This window comes from Prionailurus viverrinus, chromosome B2, assembly GCF_022837055.1.
Source record: "Prionailurus viverrinus isolate Anna chromosome B2, UM_Priviv_1.0, whole genome shotgun sequence".
Classification (NCBI taxonomy): Eukaryota; Metazoa; Chordata; class Mammalia; order Carnivora; family Felidae; genus Prionailurus; species Prionailurus viverrinus.
The window spans coordinates 41,035,639-41,055,341 of NC_062565.1; the positions used below are offsets into that span (position 1 = coordinate 41,035,639).

Sequence of the window (19,703 nt, forward strand, 5' to 3'; positions counted from 1 at the left end):
GCTCTACTGTCTGGGCCAGTCAGGTGCCCCAAAAGAGTTTCTTCTTCTTTTTTAATGTTTATTTATTGCTGAGAGACAGAGCACAAGTTGGGGAGGGGCAGAGAGAGACAGAGACAGAATCTGAAGCAGGCTCCAGGCTCTGAGCTGTCAGCACAGAGACTGACATGGGACCAGAACCCATGAACCCTGAGGTCATGATCTGAGCAGAAGTTGGACGCTTAACAGACTGAGCCACCCAGGTGCCCCTAAAGAGTTTATTCTTTTTTTTTTTTAATTTTTTTTCAACGTTTATTTATTTTTGGGACAGAGAGAGACAGAGCATGAACGGGGGAGGGGCAGAGAGAGAGGGAGACACAGAATCGGAAATAGGCTCCAGGCTCTGAGCCATCAGCCCAGAGCCTGACGCAGGGCTCGAACTCACGGACGGCGAGATTGTGACCTGGCTGAAGTCGGACGCTTAACTGACTGCGCCACCCAGGCGCCCCAAGAGTTTATTCTTAAAACAGATTCGATGAGTGGTGCCTGGGTGGCTCAGTCGGTTGGACAGCCGACTATGGCTCAGGTCATGATCTCACGGTCTGTGAGTTTGAGCCCTGCGTCGGCCTGTGTGCTGACAGCTTGGACCCTGAAGTCTTCTTGGGGTTCTGGGTCTTCCTCTCTCTCTGTACCTCCCCCACTTGCACTCTCTCTCTCTCTCTCTCTCTCAAACATAAAAAAAAAAAAATTTTTTAAGGTAGTCGATGTAACAGGCAGGGAATATTCATGAAACCTCTGAAATTTCCCCTCAATATCACTGTGAATCTGAAACTGTTCTAAAAACTAAATTCTATTTTTAAACGTGGCGGGGGCGGGATGTTGTAACAACACTGAAATAAGTGTATTGGGCTTTTTGGCTACAGTGAGGTCAGCCATCAGGAAACCGTCCAAGCCCCGGCTCTGCCACCTGCCAGCTGTGTGACCTTGAGCAGGTCACTCAACCTCTCTGAGCCTCAGCTGCCTCACCTGTGAAATGGAACTTAGAGCGGTTGGCTGGACAGAATGAAGTGTTGAATGCAAGGCCTTGAATACTGCCTGGTGCTCTGTATCCTGTAGATGGCAGGGCCAGTGAGTGGGAAAAGACTTTGCAGACCGTGAGGTGCTCTTCAGATGGGAGGGAGTAGGCTGTGGGAGAGGCACCTTGAGTTCCCTGGCGCCTGAGAGGGGATTGGGTTTGGGGGCCAGGGTGGCGGTGGGAGGGGCCCTCACTGGGGAAACGGCTCCGTGGTGGAGCAGCTGAGGTGCAGCTGGGCCTGTGGCCTGGGAGGCAGTCTTGCGGGCACCTCCTCCCGCAGCCCACAGTCTGCAGCTGAGTCCTGCCTCTTCTCAGGTGGGCCATGGCCAGGACTTGGCTGCTGCTTCTCCTGGCCCTCGGGTGTCCAGCCCTGCCCATAGGTGAGCCCCCTCCCTGCATCCCTCTCTGGGCCCCTTTCGTTTGCCCAAGCCCGCTCCCTAGCTCCTGACCTCCTTGGGTGTGGGTGGGATGTGGGGAGGCAGGACAGACCTATGTGGGGTCCCTGGGAAGGGTCTCACCATAAGCCCACCACTCCCTTCCCCACAGTATTCACCTTCCAGCTATCTCACTCTGGGGCTCCAACTCCTGTTCCCTGGAGTCCACAGTGTTGGTAGTAGGGCAGTCACTTCTTGGAGGTAGATAATAAGAACAAGCTGGATGGGCATCCAGGGAGGGTGGGGATGGGGTAGCCAGGGCTGGGACATGGGCGGCATTGTGAGATCCTCTCCTGTCCTTCCTGTCCTGGACTCCTGCCCTCAACAGTACCCTATTCCAAAAGGACTCAGAATGCCTCAGGTTCATCCCTGCTCCCCCTTCTTTGTGAGTTCTCAGGAGAGGTCCCAAGGCCCCAGTGACTTCCCAAGGGTATTACCCTCAGTTCCTCAAAGATCAAGAATGGAGCCAAATGACTTGTGTTTAGAGGAGAGAATTCTGGGGCACCTGGGAGGCTCATTTGGTTAAGTGTCCAACTCTTGATTTTGGCTCAGATCATGATCTCACGTTTCATGCACTGGAGACCCGAGTCAGGCTCCATGTTGACAATGCAGAGCCTGCTTGGGATTCTCTCTCTCCCTCTCTCTCTGCCCCTCCTCTCTAAACAAACAAACAAACAAACAAACTTAGGGGATAGAATCCCATCTAGAAGTATGTGCATGTTTACATGTTATGTGGTGGGGAAAGGCCTTGATCTCTGAGTCAGGGCATCTTCTTTTTAAAATTTTTTAAAAAGTTTTATTTATTTATTTTGAGAGAGAGCATGCGCTAGCAGGCAGGGGAGGGGCAGAGAGAGGAAGACAGAGACAATCCCAAACAGGCTCCACAACATCAGCAAGGAGCCTGATGCTGGGCTCGATCTTAGGAACCGTGAGATTATGACCTGAGCTGAAATCAAGGGTCAGACACTTACCCAACCAAGCCACCCAGGCGCCCCCGCATCTTCTTGATCTAAAGCTGGCTTCTAGTATTTTCATAAGCTGTCTCTTGCTAGGGAGATTAACCATATCCATGTGAAGCAGGGAGAGCCCATGGCAAAAGGTCTGGGAAGGAAGCAGCCAGGCTGAGGAGGAGCAATCCCGGGCAGCTTCATGGAGGAGGCACATGCTAAACTCAACCTGGGGAGTGTCTCTATCTGTACAACTGGACAGGCTCAGGAGCTCACTTTCAGCTTTTTTGTTCCTTTTGTTTGCCATGCCTTATTAATATTAGTATTGATAAAATAATACTAATACTTTTCTGCCAAGGTGTTTGACATTCATGACCTTTATTCTTCACAACAATTTTACTGGGCTGGTGTTTTTAAGTTTATTATATTGGTGCAGAATTCAAGACTCAGTAAATTAAGTGGACCAGCCAACAGTCAAACCAACTCTGTCTGAGGCCATGTCCCAGGCTTGATCCACTGTGCCATGTAGCAAAATCTTAGTCACCCTTCCAAGTGGGGCGGGTCTATGGGAGCAGGAGTCAAAGAGACCTGAGTTCCAATCCTGAGTAGGCTACTTACCTTCCACATGCTTCCAGATCAGTTCTTTGACCTTCAAGAAACCTTCCCTGAGCACCCCCCACTCTGACCTCCCCACAAGATTCTCTGGTGTCTTTTCCTGTGCCCTGAGGAATTTCTTTAGCTTGGCTGCATTTAACTCATGGGATAAATTTGTGGGTTTTAACGTTTGAGATTTTATTTATATGAAAAGATATCCAACTATTCAAGAATAACATTTTGGTCATTATATATATTGTCACCTTCACTGAAAAATATAAGATTGTAGAAAATCAAGACTATCCCAGAAAATATAGGACAGATGTTTGCAGTACCCATGTGACTTTTTTTTTTTGAGAGAAAAAAAAAACTTGCACGAGCAAGTGGGGGAGGGGCAGAGGGGAAGATTGAGAGAGAGAGAGAGAGAGAGAGAGAGAGAGAGAGGATCTTAAGCAGACTCCATAGTCTGTGTGGAGTCCGACTCGGGGCTCAATCCTATGACCTTGGGATCATGACCTGAGCCAAAATCAAGAGTTGTACGCTTAAACCAACTGAGCCACCCAGGCACCCCTATTTTTGATTTTTTAACTATGAAATAATACAGACACTTGAAATAGGTGAATTGTATAATACATAAATTATGTCTGACAAAGCTCTTTAAAAAATATTATAGGGACACCTGGCTGGCTGGGTTGGTAGAGCATGCGACTCTTGGTCTCAGGGTTGTGAGTTTGAGTCCCACCCCACGTTGTATGTAGAGATTACTTAAAAATAAAATCTTTCTAAAAAATACAACAGACTGGAGCGCCAGGGGGGCTCAGTCAGTTAAGTGTCCAACTTCAGCTTAAGGTCATGATCTCATGGTTTGTGAGTTCGAGCCCCGCATCGGGCTCTGTGCTGACAGCTCAGAGCCTGGAGCCTGCTTAGGATTCTGTGTCTCCTTCTCTCTCCACCCTTCCCCTGCTCATGCTGCCTGTCTGTCTGTCTCTCTCTCTCAAAAATAAATAAACATTAAAAATATTTTTAATACTACAGACCTACACAAAAGAACAGAGAGAATAGGGCAACAAACACCTCTGCATATTCCACTGAGATTAACAAATAGTTAAAATTTTGCCATATTTGAATCAGATAAAAGAAACAAAAAGTTACAGATACATTCGGAGCCCTCTTTGATCTCATTCCAGATCTTATTTCCTTCCCTTCCTCCCCAGCGGTAACCACTCTCCTGAGGCTGGCACAACAAGGTATTATAAGAATGTGTTTATGCACCTGCTATCTTTCCCATAGGAAAGGTTCCTTGAGGGCAGGGACAATGTCTTCACCAGTGTTTTATCTCCAGTTCCTGGCACAGAGTATGCCAGATATTGGGTGAGGGATATGATGGATATGATGGGTGAGGGAAGGATGGATACATGGATGCACGGATGCATGGACAGATCTGCAGATGGACGGTAGAAGAGGTATAGGAAAGACAGATGATGGGGAAAACATGGATGAATCGATGGGTAGATGCAAGAAGAGAGGGATGGATGAGTGGGTGGAAAGATAGATGGATGGTGGAAGCAAACCCAGATGGAAGGACAGAAGTCTATTATGAGGTGCTGGCCTGGGAGGGCACAGACAGATCAAGCCCCCCACAGGTGCATGCTCTCTTACAGGTGTGGGCGGCACACCCTTCCCCTCTCTGGCCCCACCAATCACGCTGCTGGTGGATGGGAAGCAGCAGACGCTGGTGGTCTGCCTGGTCCTCGATGTTGCACCCCCTGGCCTTGAGAGCCCCATCTGGTTCTCAGCTGGCAATGGCAGCTCGCTGGACGCCTTCACTTACGGCCCTTCCCCAGAGGCTGACGGCACCTGGACTAGCTTAGCCCAGCTCTCCCTGCCCTCTGAGGAGCTGGCAGCCTGGGAAAACTTGGTTTGCCACACTGGGCCCGGGGCCGGCGACCACAGCCAGAGCACACGGCCCCTCCAGCTGTCAGGTAGGGACGGCGTCTGGGCCCCTGTGGATGCTCCCTGCCCCTCCCCTACAAACCCTGGAAACAGGATATGGTGGGAGACAGGGCAGGCTCCGGGCCATGGGGGCATGGAGGGTGTCCACATGCCAACCATCTGAATGAGGTGACGATGGGTAGGATCAGAGCAGGGTGACCTCAGGGCCCTGAGTCCTGGATTTGCAACTCCTTCAAATATCCAGGCTTCAAATATCTCCTTCATATCCAGGCTCTGATGCATGACTTCCAAGAGGTAATACCTCCTCCCTCTTATTACCTAGAGTTAATATTTGTATCGCCCTATATATGACACCCTACCTATAAGGACCAAGCAATAATTAAATAACAAAATGTTTTCATCTACTTATTGTTTACCCTGCAACAGGCACTGTTACAAACACTTTACATTCATAAACTAGGCCATATTATTTTCCCAATCTTACAGGCACAGAGAAGCTAAGTGACATGTCCAAAGCCAGCTATTATTTTTACTAGGTGACTTACTTCCTCTTTTTGGATTATGGCAGTTTTGTAACCTTCCAAACGGGAATGTGGACTAAAGGTCCCGCCTTTCAAAGAAAGGTGCTAAGAAAACCCATTTCTTGTCTGAAAGTGCTGAGGCACCTCAGCCTCCCCTGGGCACAGAACAGTCGACCGTGGGGAGTGAGAGAGATCTGGGCCCCTGAGAGGAGTCGTAGCAAATGGGCCCCAGGTTCCTACTGCTGGTTCATTTGTCCAACATGCCGTGAATGGCTGCCCTGTGCCAGGCTGGGAGCATAGTGCTTGGGTGGAGGGCAGAGCCCATCCCCAAAGACTCATTCTCTTCTCCTTGACTGGCAGGAGAGACTTCCTCAGCCAGAACCTGCCTCTGGGAGCCTCTCAGGGGTGAGTACTGGGGATCTTGGGCTCTGTTAGGGTCTGGCCTGATGGTTCCACTCTGCCGGGGTGGGGCGTTGGTGGTGTTCCCTGAAGAGGCTGCCTTGCTGGGTTGGGGCACTGGCAAGCCTGGGCTTGAGTCTACCTGTGGGTAAATGGGAGTGGGTCCTCTGACCCCAGAGTACTCCCTGGACACCAGTTGGAAGGTGTAGGTGAGAGTTAACGGGAGGCTCCTTAAAGCTCTCCTTGGGCAGCCCAGATGGATGGTGTCAGCGTCAGAGCCTTGGGAGACTGGGTGATAGACAGTCCCACCACCCAACAGGCAGAGAGAGTCATGAGTCAGGTTCTACTTCCTCACCACATAGAGCATTTGGAGCTGGTTATTTGCCTCTGCATCAGATGCTAATTTCTGCCTGGCCTACATCCCCCTGGTTTGGGGGGAATAAAATAAAATGAAGGCTGGGAAGGTGTGCGTTATTATTACCAGTTAGAGCTCAGGTCAGACACCAGGGAGGACTTGCCCTGGCTTTGGGGAACGGCGGGGAGGAGGAAGGGCAAGGGCAGAGGACAAGGCCCCTCTTCCCCAGAGAACGCCCTCCTGCGGGTGGGGCTGACGCTGGCCTCCAGGTCCCTAACTGCTTTTCTCTCTCCCGCAGGGACGCGGGGCCAGGCGCTGCGGCTGGGGGCGCTGCGACTGCTGCTTTTCAAGCTGCTGCTGTTTGACGTGCTCCTGACCTGCAGCCGCCTCCGTGCCCTGCCCTCCACGCTGGGGGACTCCGGGCTCCCCGCGCCCCCCAGGGCCCCCCTGGAGCCCCGCCGTCTCCCGCAGCCTCCGCCCGCAGCAGAGCCTTCAGCTCCAGCCACCTGGATTCGCCGCAGTGCTGGGGGGACGGCAGGCCCGGGGCTCACCCTGTCGCTGCAGCCCCGCCTTCTCGGCTGGGAGTCCAGGAGCCCGGTGTGGGAGGAGGGGACGCTCCCTACCCACCGAGCCTGGGCCTGGTGCTCGTGAGTCACCCTGAATTCCTGCCTCAAGCCTTGCAATCTTTGTGTGTGACCTGCCTCCTATTGCAGATGGAAATTTCCGGCGCTGGGGTTTGTCTCCCGCCTCGGATTGAGGGCCTTCTGAGGGAGAAGGCTGTATCTCTCCCATCAGACCGGGAGCCGCTTGAGGGCGGGGATCCACAGGTACAGGGACCCTTGAGGTGCAGAGAACTGAGAAGAATTAAAGGGGAACTTAAATGACACAAACAAATGAAACATATTTTAATTCACGTCTGCCCTGGGAGGAGGGGATTTGGCAGATTTTTAAGAAGCAGAAATCTGGGAGGGCTCCCTTGAGGAAGAGGGCTTCCTGAGGGTGAGACTCTGGGAACTGTAGAGTAATGCCAGGGTTTGGGGAAGATGCTGTCCTACCTCTGTCTCCTTCTCCGCAGGCAGGCATGGGGTGAGGCTCCCTCTCTGTCTCCCCATCCTGACCCAGCCTTTGCAAGAGGTCAGGATGAGGAGCCCAGGAAGCCAGGAAGGTGGGGTGCTGGGCCTGATGTGAAGTTTTGTACAGACTTGACAGAAATGAACAGGGCCAGGATCCCAGGGTAACAGGATCATATACAATGCCAAGAGCATGGATATTAATTACAAACTTACACCTTATTAATCAGTTAAGGGTCATTATTCATTTAACAAATATTCATTGAGCATCAACCCTGAGCCAGGCACTAAAGAGTCTTTTTGTTTCCTAAAGAGCGTTCTTACACTGATAGTATATGAGGCCCCCACAGTAGAGTGTCTGGCCTCTGTTTCTCCAGCACTGGCAGGAAATCCAGTCTTTCCAGGGGTTCCTCTCCAGTAATCACCCGCAGGAATCTCTGGGTGCTTTCATGTGAATCCAGGTGTCCCCTAGGCAGCACAGGACAGTCTGCTGGACAAGTGGTGCTACCTTTGTCTTTCTTCCCCCAAGGTGGTATTAGCAAATGCTCTAACATCACCCCCCACCACCACACACACACATGGTGTCAGTGACATTTCCATCTTTCCTGAGCCTCTGTGCCCTCTCAGCTACTGTTCCATGAAAACCCTATCTGCTGCACAGCTCATCTCTCACCAGCCTGTAAGGAGATACTCCCGCCTCTTTTTGGATTCTTCAAGGAGGGGTATCCCACAACTTCTGGGGACAAATCCGTCCACCATCCCTACATGGCTTGCTCCTTCCCCAACACACAGACTGAGAAGTCTAAACTAGGCTGGGTTGGGGCAAGGGCATGTCTGGCCATAACCTCAGACTTTCTCCGGCCACTAGCCGTTTCCGGCCCTGAGCTCCTGCCAAACTGATTTGTGCCTCAGTAAATGTCCTTCAGACGTCCGTTTGTTCATTTTGGAATCAGAGCTTCCCTTAGCTTCAACGCCCCTCCTCACTGAGGCTCAGTTGCCTACTGTGGCTGGCTTAACATTATTTCCCAGGAGGGTTCCTGGGCCTAGGTAAATCACTGGACTTGGCCAGGCTCTGAGTCTCCCCAAGTCTTAAGAAGCCTACAGAAGATGCAGCATTGCAAAAGGGTGTCCTGATCCTGTGTGCTATAGAATTATACATACCACAGCCCCTTCGTATCTAAAGTGCCTTGTCACTTGCACAATTGTTTTGAGCAAGAAGCTAAAATCAGGAAATAACAAGTCAAAAGGCTGAGCATCAGTCCTAAGACTTCATTAAATAATATAAATATCCAATATCTAGGAAGGAAACATAGGGCACTGGGGAACAGAGCCTTGCAGACAAAAGTGTAATTTGCAGACAACTTCCCAGAAAAGCAGCCTTGGTATGTGTGTGTGTCCACAGGACACTGAGCTCAGGGGCAGTCTGAAGCAGCCCCAAAGACCCAGAAAGTCCTCCTCTTGATGAGGAGATGGGAACCCACTGAGCGTCTCCTTATGTGGGGTACCCTGTCGTTGCTGGGGAGGCAGAAGGGAAATACAATTGTTCATTAGCCAAGTCCCTGCTTTGTAGGAGCTCAGAATCCAAGAAATAAATAATAGGGTAGAAAAGAGAACTAAGGTTACATACTAATAAAAAAAAAAAGTGTGAATTTTTTACAATCTGTTAATAAGCTTTAATTCCACAAACCTATTTGAGGTTGCCAGCTACAGGCAAGTCTTTAACAGCAGCTAGGAGCATCCTTTGTCATCATAAAGATAGAAACTGAGGCTCAGGGTGCCTGGCTGGCTCAGTCCATGGAGCACCCAACTCTTGAATTTGCGATTGTGAGTTTGAGCCCCACGCTGGGTGTAGGGATTACTTTAAAAATTAAAAAAAGGAAGAGAGAAAAGGAGGGAGGGAGGGAAGGCAGGAAGGAAGGGGAAAAAAGAGAAAAAAGAAAAAAGGGAGAGGGAAGGAAGGAAAAAAAGCAAGAGGCAAGAGGAAGAAAGGAAGGGAGGGAGGGAGGGAGGGAAAGAAAGAAAAGAAAGGAAGAAAGAAAGAAAGAAAGAAAGAAAGAAAGAAAGAAAGAAAGAAAGAAAGAAAAAGAAAGAGGCTTGGAGAGGAGGTAATTTGTTCTAGCTCTCGGGGGACAAAGCTGGGATTACTGGGCATTAAAAAAGCAGCTTGAAGGCTGGGGACTGAGTCGCCATGGTCTCACCTACACAGCCTACCACTGATTAGCAATTATAACAATAACAACAACTATAATAATAATAAAATTTTAAAACAGGTGCTCACTTAAGTGTTTGCTGCATTACAACCCCAGGAGGGAAGTGACGCGTAAGAAGGCGGCGGCGAAGGCCGTCAAGACAGCCTTCTGCACCTCTTGCAGGACCGACGAGCCCAACCTCGTCCCTTTCAGGCCTAGCCCACAGCTTCCCCTCTCGGCGTGCTGGTCCTCCAGCCGCTCCAGAGCCACCGTTAGTGGGTGGGGTAAGATGCTGCCATAGGACACTGAGGACACCATCTGTTTCCTCATTGGCCGAGGCCGAAAAAAGATCGCCCTCCCATTCGCTGGGGTGCAAGCCCCGGAAAGCCCATTGGCTGCGTAGTCCGCGGGCCTTCGTCGGCTCTGAGGGCGGGCCGAGGCAGCCAGAGGAGGGAGCGGGCCGGGGGCTCCCTGTTGCCCTGGTTACGCCGAGGCACGTGTGCAGTCCCGGAAGCGGCTCCGGGAAGCTGCCCAGCGCGCGCAGTCGGAGGAAGCGCAGCCCGGTCCGCTGGGGTCGGGTCCGGCTGGGCAATGGAGCCGTTGCCTGAGCCCGCGCCCCGGCCCGGACCCCGCTGTCTTCTGCTTCTCTCCCTGCTACTGTTGCTGCTGCTGCTACTGCCGGCCCCGGAGCTGGGCCCGAGCCAGGCGCAAGCCGAGGAGACCGACTGGGTTCGACTCCCCAGCAAATGCGAAGGTGAGGGGGCGGGGCCGGCGAGGACTATCCTGCCAGAGGGGCGGGGCGTGCAGAGAAGGGGGTGAGGGGGATGCAAGATCCTTGCCTCCTGAGCTAGAGTCTCTTCATTCATTGAAGCTAATGTGTGCCTGGCTCTGTGCTGGATGCTGAGGACACAGGGGCGGGCAAGGGATCAGGTCTCGGTGCACCTGGAGCGATCAAATCGGTACAAAAGAAGCAGTTATAATCCAGGGTGGTAGATGCCATGATAGATAACAGGCTTTGCCGAGTGAGGAGCATCTAATTTAGCCTAGGGATGGGGGAAAGGCTGTGTGTAGAGGAGAGTCAGGAAAGGCTTCGTACAGGAAGCCCAAACAATAATTAGGACTTAGCTGGGTGAAGAGAAGTGAAAAGAGAGAATGTCTTAGGAAGCCACAGATGCAGAGGCCCATAGGCTAAGAAGCAAAGGACAGACAAGTTTGAGGAACTGAGAAAGTATGTATGACTGTTCTTAGGGGAAGAAGAGTCTGAGAAAGTCCTTTCCCCTTTTGGCCCTCACCACAACCTAATCTGTGCAGTTGATGGACTCCCCCACTAGCTGTGAGCTCCTTGAGGACAGGACCTTTTCTCAGATATTTATTCACACAATGCCTGGTACGCACCCAGTGAATATTTTTGGAATAAATAGGAATAAACAGGGACTGTGGGTGTGGGTAGAGGAAGGAGAAGGGTCTGAGGCCTAAGGGGAGAAGAATACAGGGCCACTTTGGGACAAGAGTAGAGCCTGGGGGAATTTGGTGAGGGAGGAGGATTTTAGGAATAAGGAGAAAATGAATCCCAAAGGTATAGAAGTGGAGGTGTGGAACTGCAGAGAGAGAAAGAGCACCAGCACCCAAGCCAGTGATCTGGGACTATGAAGGGCCATTCTTCCTCCCCCCATCTCTGTTTTCTCCCCGGACCTTCGCAGCCACTCCTTTCTTCCCATCTCTGTAACCCAAACCCCTCAGCAAGTTGGCTATAAATCCATTTCATCCCAATTCAAAGCGTACAGCAGGCCAGATGTTCCCTAAGTCCTGGGAAGTGGGGGTGGGGTAGGTGGTTTGGGACACATAATCCTTTCATTTTCGAGATGAAAGATAAGATGCTTCAGACACAACCTGACTTCACCAGTAGGGCTCCCAGTATGGGTGCTAGCCTGTACCTTGTCCCTCAGCCCTATAAATAGGCAGAGGGTTGCAATGCTTTCCTTTCACTCTTTCTCGAGAACTCTTTTGCGGAGTTCATTTCCTCTCTTTGTTTTCAATCTTAGCCTCCACTGTGTCTCTGATTATCCTCATAGTCTAAGAAGCTCACATTTCTTTCCATTAGGAGGCATTCACAGACTCAGAAGCAGAGAGCTGGCAAAGATTTTAAGAGATCATTCTAGTCCAACCCCATTTTGTAGGTAATGGATAAAGATTAAAAGGCATTTTCATGGGCACCTGGGTGGCTGAGTCTGTTAAGCATCTGACTCTTGATTGTGGCTCAGGTCATGATCTCACGGTTTGTGAGTTTGAGCCCCCACGTTGGGCTGTGTGCTGACAGTGTGGAGCCTGCTTTGGATTCTCTCTCTCCCCCTCTCTCTCTCTGCCCCTCCCCCATTGCACAGTCTTGAGTGCACATGGGTGCCCTCTCTGACTCAAAATAAATACATAAAACTTGAAAAAAATGGATTTTCAGTCACAGGATGGCTTGGCAAACTCTTAGGCTCCTCTTAATAGTGTATTTGCTTTTATTTATCATTGTTGCACCTTTGTTGTTAAATGCTGATTGTGTCTGGCCCACAAAGCCTGCCTCCTGGCTCAGTAGCCTCAGTGGAATAGGCCTTGGCACAGAGGAAGGAGAGCCTGCCTGGAAAAAGAGTAGGTGGGTGTCCAGGAGAGTCTGGGGCCTGTGCCATGAGCCTCCTCCAAGTCTGATTCTGGGTGGGATCCCCAGAGGGGGTCTTGAAGAGGTAAGATTTGGAAGAGTTGGGAAGCAAGGTTGTGGTTGATGGGCACAAGAGAGAAAGGAGGTTCCAGGTCCCCAGGGCCTGGAATCCTAAACGTTGAGGGCGTGGGAGAAAGGAGCAAAAGAGCCAGAAAAGCGATGAGCTCACACAGAGTACAGAACAGAGAGGGGAGGGGGACAGGTGTCCTGGATAGAGAGCCTGGGAGGTGAGCCACCTCGATTCATTGCAGACTCTGAGATCCCAGCCTATATTTTGGAATTTTCATGTGTTCCAGATTCTCCAAGCCATCTATTAATGTGTACGTTATAAAATTTTACCAAGCAAGCCTTCAGGGGAGGTATTTGTTTTGGTGGTGAATTGGTCCCCTACCAAAGTCTGCTGTCAGTGTTACAGTCACTCTGATGGTGTTTAGCCTATAGATCATATTCATTCAGAGGCATCAGAAGCTGCTCGACCACAAACACAGTCTGTCAGCAATATTTATTAAGTATCCAACACACACACAGTCCTTGACTAGAGGAATACAGAAAAAAATCCAATACATGGTAGCTCACTTTGGGTACCCTTATGGTCTAACTGGGGAGACACAAAATGGCCAAAGGCCCTCAGTGAGAGCATGGGTCCTGGATCCTGCAGAGGCCCAGAGAAAATCAGGAGCAGATGGGATTGGTCCAGAAGAACTTCCCAGTAGGAGGAGGCTTTTAAAATGAAGCTGGGAGGGGCGCCTGGGTGGCTCAGTCGGTTGAGCGTCCGACTTCGGCTCAGGTCATAATCTCATGGTCCGTGAGTTCGAGCCCCACGTTGGGCTCTGTGCTGATGGCTCAGAGCCTGGAGCCTGTTTCAGATTCTGTGTCTCCCCCTCTCTCTGCCCCTCCCCCGTTCATGCTCTGTCTCTCTCTGTCTCAAATATAAATAAACGTTAAAAAAAAAAATTTTTTTTTTTAAATAAAATAAATAAATAAAATGAAGCTGGGAGAATGGGCAGAAAAGCCCCTAGAGGGCATTAAGTGCTCTCCCAGGGCCTCGGACAGGTCACGCTTTTAGTGGTAGTACTCCTTATGCAGTAGTAATTATCTGTTTACACTTCTTTCTACTCCATTAGACTGGATCTGGAACCTTGTTTTCATCTGTGAGTCCCCGGCAGTGCCTGACACCTAGGAGTTGCTTAATAACTGAGGAAAAGTAAGAGGAAACGAGAAGGTGAACGTACAGAAACAGTAGAAATAAGGCCTCTGGAAGGGATGGAGCAAATTACCTTGGTAGGAACAGAGAGCTGGTAGTGGAACAACGTACGAAATCAAGTAATAAAAGAGGCATACAAGGCAGTTAGGGAAATTTGGGACAATTGGGGAAATTTGAACGTGGACTGTTAGGTGGTATTAGAATTGTTAATTTTCCGAGTATCAGTATGGTTGTATGGTTGGGTAGAAGAATGTCCTTATTCTCCAGAGATGCATGAGGACATTTTTAGGGGTGAAAGGTCATGATATCTGCAACTTACTTTTTATTTTATTTTATATCTTTTTTTTTTTTACTGTTTATTTTATTTTTGAGAGAGTGAGAGCGTGAGCAGGGGAGGGCCAGAGAGAGAGAACTGGAAGCAAGCTCCAGGCTCCGAGCTGTCAGCACAGAGCCCGACGTGGGGCTCGAAACACGAAACGTGAGAACATGACCTGACCTGAAGTCGGACGCCTAACTGACTGAACCACCCAGGTGTCCCTGCAACTTACTTTTAAAATGGTTTAGCAGGGGCGCCTGCTAAACGAGCGCCCGACTTCGGCTCAGGTCGTGGTCTCGAGGTTTGTGCGTTCGAGCCCCGCGTCGGGCTCTGTGCTGACAGCTCGGAGCCTGGAGCCTGCTTCGGGTTCTGTGTCTCCTCTCTCTGCCCCTCCCCTGCTCATGCTCTGTCTCTCTGTCTCTCAATAATAAATAAACGTTAAAGAAAAAATTTTTTTTTTAATGGTTTAGCAAAGGGGTGACTTGGTGGCTCAGTTGGTTAAGCATCTGACTTCACCTCAGGTCATAGTCTCCTGGTTCGTGAATTTGAACCCTGCATCGGGCTCTGTGCTGACAGCTCAGGAACCTGGAGCCTGCTTCAGATTCTGGGTCTCCATCTCTTTCTGCTCCTCCCCTGCTTGTGCTCTGTCTCTGAAAAAGAAATAAACATTAAAAACAATTTTTTAATGGTTTAGCAGAAACAATGTATATATCGTTGAGATATATTACTATATTATCATATTATTTTATGTTACATATTGGGGAGAGAATGTAGCAGATCACTAACTGTTGAAATGAGCGGAATGTATATAGTTATTCGTTATACTCATCCAGCTTTTTTATATGTTTGAAAATTTTAAAGTAAAATGATTACAGAGGGTGGTGGGAGTGGGGGGCAGGAGGGAGCTGGGAGAAATGGAGTCAGCCAGGACTGGACATGGGGCAGTGAATCTTGGAGCCAAGTTTCCCCCAGTGACCTCCATGGGGTGGTCTGGGACTAACTCCTTCCCTGCCTGGGGTGTTGACCCCAGGAGGCCTGATCACTTGCTCAGTGAGAGCTCAGGGAGTACAGACCTGTGGGCTTTAGAGATGTCAGAAGACATGGCAGGGTGGGGGTGGGGTTATTACCTCATTCCCCTGGGCCCACTGGGCACGCACCTGGACCGCTGTTAGGGTGCCTGTGTTGACCCCAGGCAGGGAGAGGCATCCACGCTGGTGTGGTTTGCTAGGAGCTGGCTTTTATCAGACTCACGTGCGCTCAGTAGGCTGGGCTGTGTCTCCCTCCCCCAGTGTGTAAATACGTTGCCGTGGAGCTGAAATCAGCTTTTGAGGAAACCGGCAAGACCAAGGAGGTGATCGACACAGGCTATGGCATCCTGGATCGGAAGGCTTCCGGAGTCAAATACACCAAGTCGTAAGTGAAAGAGGGTACCCACCAGCCTGGCCTGCTTTGTTCGTAACGGCTTTAGAGGTTTGGAGTTCCCTTCTCCCTTCCAGCTAGGCAGACCCACCAAAGGGAGGCGGCTCTGACCAACACCTAAGTTTGCCCACTGGTTTTGCCCCCAACTATTTGTGTGGCCTTCATAAGTCCCTTCATTCCACTGAGCTTTGGACTTCTCATCTGTAAAAGCAAGACTGTTGGGCCTTATCTCATTCCCAGACTCTTGGATTTCATGGACCAGTGCAAATTTAAAAAAAAAAAAAAAATTGGTAATATAGGGTTACCAATCTTTAATTTTGCCAGGAATAAATATTAAAAGTAAAAACAACCCCCCCAAAAAACTTTCATCAGCCATGATGGTCCTTTCAAAATGAAATGTGTTGGAGCACCTGGCTGGCTCATTCAATGGAGTGTGTGACCCTTGATCTCAGGCTTATAAATTCAAGCCCCACGTTGAGTGTAGAGATGAGTTAAAAATAAATCTTAAAACAGAAAAAAAGAAATATTTTAACATCAAAACTTAATACATTTTGCTTTATAAAACCATCTAAATACTGAATCATTTAGCTTTATAAAAAATGCCTTCCCGTAGAGCTGTTACAATTTTGTCTCTCTGGTCTGTGTTCCAGCATTTCAGAGCCCCCAGACCAGATGACCTATCTTCCTTCCAGCTCTGACTTCCCTTTGGTGAGATGCGCAGGTGTTGGGGTAGCAGGGCTGGAGGGACGGACCACTGACCCACTTGGGCTAGGAGAGGAGTTCAGCCCCTCTCGTGCTGCTGTCTCTGCAGGGACTTACGGTTAATCGAAGTCACTGAGACCATTTGCAAGAGGCTCCTGGACTATAGCCTGCACAAGGAGAGGACCGGCAGCAACCGGTTTGCCAAGGTTGGATTTGTGCTTGTCCTTCATCCCCACTGGGGCCAGCCCTGGAGGTGTCTAAGTGGTCTGCTGGTGTGGGTGTGATTTGGAGATCATGCTTGGAGAGCTTCCCTCCTTGGCCTCTTCCCATTCTTCATCGACCACAGTGTGCATTTCTCCCCTTCTGAGTGGCCTGGCTTTTCAGTGGCACATTCTTCATGGCCTGGGCCTGCCCATCAGGGCCCTGTCTCAGCCTCAGACTGAAATGCAGGGTGGCAATCCCCGTGGAGGCCTGATCACTTGCTCAGTGAGAGCTCAGGGAGTACAGACCTGTGGGCTTTAGAGATGTCAGAAGACATGGCAGGGTGGGGGTGGGGTTATTACCTCATTCCCCTGGGCCCACTGGGCACGCACCTGGACCGCTGTTAGGGTGCCTGTGTAACATTCAGTGTGCTTACTGTATGTGTGAATGGCTCTGTCCCTGAACAAGGAGTTTCTTACAACAAGGCCCATAGTTCTTTGTTTCTACGTCTTCAGCGCCTGGCACATGGTAAGAGACTTGCCTCCCACATTTCTCCACCCACCTACCCTTCCAGTGAAGTCGGTTAGTGAGAAACCCCTGGGAAACCTAGAGAGATAGTCTTAAGCAACAGAAGTCTTAAATTTTTTAAATTTGTATGAATTTTGTATTCTACTCAGTAATAAAACCATGTTTTGCTTAATATAAAAATGTTTATGGGGCCCCTGGGGGCTCAGTTGGTTAAGCATCTGACTTTGGCTCAGGTCAGGATCTCACAGTTCATGAGCTCGAGCCCTGCATTGGGCTCCACACTGACATCGTGGAGCCTGCTTGGGATTCTCTCTCTCCCTTTCTCTCTGCCCCTCCCCTACTTGTGCTTTCTCTCTCTCAAAATAAATAAATACACTTAAATTTTTTTTAATGTTTGTATTTATTTTTGAGAGAGACAGAGCATGAGCGGGGGAGGGGCAGAGGGAGAGGGAGACACAGAATCCAAAGCAGGCTTCAGTATACGAGCTGTCAGCACAGAGCCTGACGTGGAGCTCAAACCCATGAACCACGAGATCATGACCTGAGCCAAAGTCGGACGCTTAACTGACTGAGCCACCCAGGTGCCCCTAAGTAAATAAACCTAAAAAAAAAAAAAGTTTAAGATTATTTTTTCCGTAGCAGTAAAATTAGAAACAACCTAACCATTCACCAGGGGTTAAATAAATTGATGTGGCCATTCAGTGGACAAAACAAAGAATGAGGTAGCTCTTTGTGGCGTGAATTAAAATTATCTCCAAAGTCTGTTAATAAGGCCAGGTGCAGAAGAGTGTGTCTGCTATATACTATTGCTTGTGTAAAAAATGGGGGTGAGGAGGGCAGGATGGATTTGTATGTATATTTGCTTGTATTTGCATGCATTACCTCTGGAAAGATAGAGGAAGTAGATGATGTGTAGGTGTAGTCTCCAGGGAGAGGACCTAGGTAGCTGGCAGAAATATTTTTACAGAACTGGGTCCTCCCTGCCTCACTCGTGCCCACTTCCAACCCAGGAAAGGCACAAGCCCTAGGGAGAATTAGAGCAGTGAGCGGGTCTAGACGTGGGGGCGCGAGTGTTCCTGGCCACAGTGAGGGGAAAGAGCCAAGGCACACTTAATTCCTGGGAAAGGAGTATCTATTCAAAGGGCCAGAAGGCAACAGCAGCCCTTTTGGGGATTTTTGTTTGTTTCTTTAAGTTATTATTATGATGATGATTTTAATAGCGAGAGGGGAAGAGAGAGTGAGGGGCAGAGCGAGAGGGAGAGACTCTTAAGCAGGCTCCATGCTCAGCACAGAGCCTGACGCGGGGCTTGATCCCACAACTGTGAGTTCATGACCTGGGTCAAAGTCAAGAGTCAGATACTTAACCTACTGAGCCACCCAGGCGCCCACACAGCAGCCCCTTTTGAAAGGGGGAGGTGTGGGGAGGCAGGATAGGTTGTGTGTGATTGTGTGTGTGTAGGTGTGTAGGTGTGTAGGGGTTGTGGAGTAGGCCTGAAAGAGGGGAGAGGAAAGTGAGGTCCAGTGTGAGAAGCCTTGAGAGTCCTGGCTTCTCAGAGCTGGGTCCTTGGGCCTCCAGCACCACCCGGAGAGGAGGGTGGGAGGTGGGGAAAGCTCCACTTCTCATGCCTGGTTGCCTCTTCCAGGGCATGTCTGAGACCTTTGAGACACTGCACAACCTGGTCCACAAAGGGGTCAAGGTGGTGATGGATATCCCCTATGAGCTGTGGAATGAGACCTCTGCAGAGGTGGCTGACCTTAAGAAGCAGGTATGGGCCTTTTGGCCCTCAGAGCCTACCGTGCCCCACGGGGGTGGGTGGGGACTGGGTCTGGGGCTGAGGAAGGCCACCAAGAGCTGGGAGGCTTTGATCAAGTCATCTCACCTCTCTGCCTTCAGTTTCCTCAGGAGAATCACAGCCACCTGCCTGCCCTGCAGTGGGTTGTGAGGCTCAGCTGAGCTCCCCCGGGAGCGAGTCAGTGCTGGGGCTTTGCCAACGCAATGTATTCTGATTCATAGTGCGACGTGTTGGTGGAAGAGTTTGAGGAGGTGATCGAGGACTGGTACAGGAACCACCAGGAGGAAGACCTGACTCAGTTCCTCTGCGCCAACCACGTGCTGAAGGGCAAGGACACCAGTGAGTCTGAGGGAGGGAGAGGGCAGGGTGGGTGGGCCCTCAGCTTTACTGCTTGCCCCCCCTCAGGGGAGGTGGGTAGGGAGGGGACAGAGAAGAGATAAGACCTAGAAAGCACCATACCCTCAAGGAGCTTGATGGGACAGCGTGGAGTAAGAGGTACTGAAACCAGGTGCAGAATAACATGGCGGTAACTCAGATGCCCCCAGAGGGGCCTGGAGGCCCCAGAGAGGCAGGAGGAGGGGACCTGACATCACTTCCAGTTGCCGCTTCCGGGGCCGCCCAGTCAGTGCTCCTCACCCACCAAACCAGTCTGTTGAGGGTGTCTCTCCTCACCCCAGGTTGCCTCGCAGAGCAGTGGTCCGGCAAGAAGGGGGACACAGCCGCCCTGGGAGGGAAGAAGTCTAAAAAGAAGAGCGGCAAGGTCAAGGCCTCGGGCAGCGGCAGCAAACAGAGGAAGGAGCTAGGTGGCCTTGAAGAAGACCCCAGCCCCGATGAGGATGAGGGCATCCAGAAGGCATCCCCCCTTACACACAGCCCCCCGGATGAGCTTTGAGCCTAACCCAGTGCCCCCTGTATCGTGACCCCTGACCTGGAAGCTGAAGAATCTGGGGCACAGCTCTGGCAGGCAGATGGCTGTCCCTCTCCAAGTCCTCCCTGCCGTGCCGGCTTCCTGCCGGGAAAGACACAGGGCCAGGGAAGAGCTCAGATCAGCTGCTCAGGTCAGCCTACCGACCTCCTCCCTCTGCCAAGCGGCTGTCCTGACCCAGGCTTCAGGCAGGCCATGCGATTTCACGCCTGCCAAGGACTCCAGTATGAACTCCGGAGGGGCAGGTGTGGAGAGGGCACCCAGCCTTCACCTCCCCTCACTCCTTCCCAGCAGGGAAGCAAGACTACAGGCCTCCCCACCCCTGCTTATCCCCTCCTGTGGACACCTTGCACTCTGCCCGGCCCTCCCCAGGGCTCACAGAGTAAAAACCTTTTGGCCTT

The 19,703-nt window shown here is 50.7% G+C and overlaps 2 protein-coding genes across 6 annotated transcripts; both read left to right on the top strand.

Moving 5' to 3' along the window:
* Nucleotides 1-1,300: 1,300 nt before the first annotated feature.
* On the top strand, nucleotides 1,301-7,333 carry PTCRA (pre T cell antigen receptor alpha). Of its 2 annotated transcripts, XM_047860019.1 has the most exons (5): nucleotides 1,301-1,431; nucleotides 4,214-4,273; nucleotides 4,688-5,008; nucleotides 5,861-5,905; nucleotides 6,553-7,333. In XM_047860019.1, the coding sequence occupies exons 1-5, from the start codon at nucleotides 1,374-1,376 to the stop codon at nucleotides 6,903-6,905; spliced, it is 837 nt and encodes a 278-aa protein (XP_047715975.1). In that variant the 5' UTR covers nucleotides 1,301-1,373; the 3' UTR covers nucleotides 6,906-7,333. The 2 variants fall into 2 exon arrangements, with proteins under 2 accessions (XP_047715975.1, XP_047715976.1); XM_047860020.1 differs by lacking the exon at nucleotides 4,214-4,273 and having other exon boundaries at nucleotides 1,316-1,431.
* A 2,574-nt stretch (nucleotides 7,334-9,907) lies between these two features.
* Nucleotides 9,908-19,703, top strand: CNPY3 (canopy FGF signaling regulator 3). Of its 4 annotated transcripts, none has more exons than XM_047858891.1 (7): nucleotides 9,934-10,267; nucleotides 15,024-15,147; nucleotides 15,804-15,861; nucleotides 15,939-16,061; nucleotides 18,228-18,350; nucleotides 18,599-18,716; nucleotides 19,055-19,703. In XM_047858891.1, the coding sequence occupies exons 1-7, from the start codon at nucleotides 10,105-10,107 to the stop codon at nucleotides 19,267-19,269; spliced, it is 924 nt and encodes a 307-aa protein (XP_047714847.1). In that variant the 5' UTR covers nucleotides 9,934-10,104; the 3' UTR covers nucleotides 19,270-19,703. The 4 variants fall into 4 exon arrangements, 3 of the variants coding, with proteins under 3 accessions (XP_047714847.1, XP_047714844.1, XP_047714845.1); XM_047858889.1 differs by lacking the exon at nucleotides 15,804-15,861 and adding an exon at nucleotides 13,339-13,418 and having other exon boundaries at nucleotides 10,143-10,267; nucleotides 15,965-16,061; XM_047858888.1 differs by lacking the exon at nucleotides 15,804-15,861 and having other exon boundaries at nucleotides 9,938-10,267; nucleotides 15,965-16,061.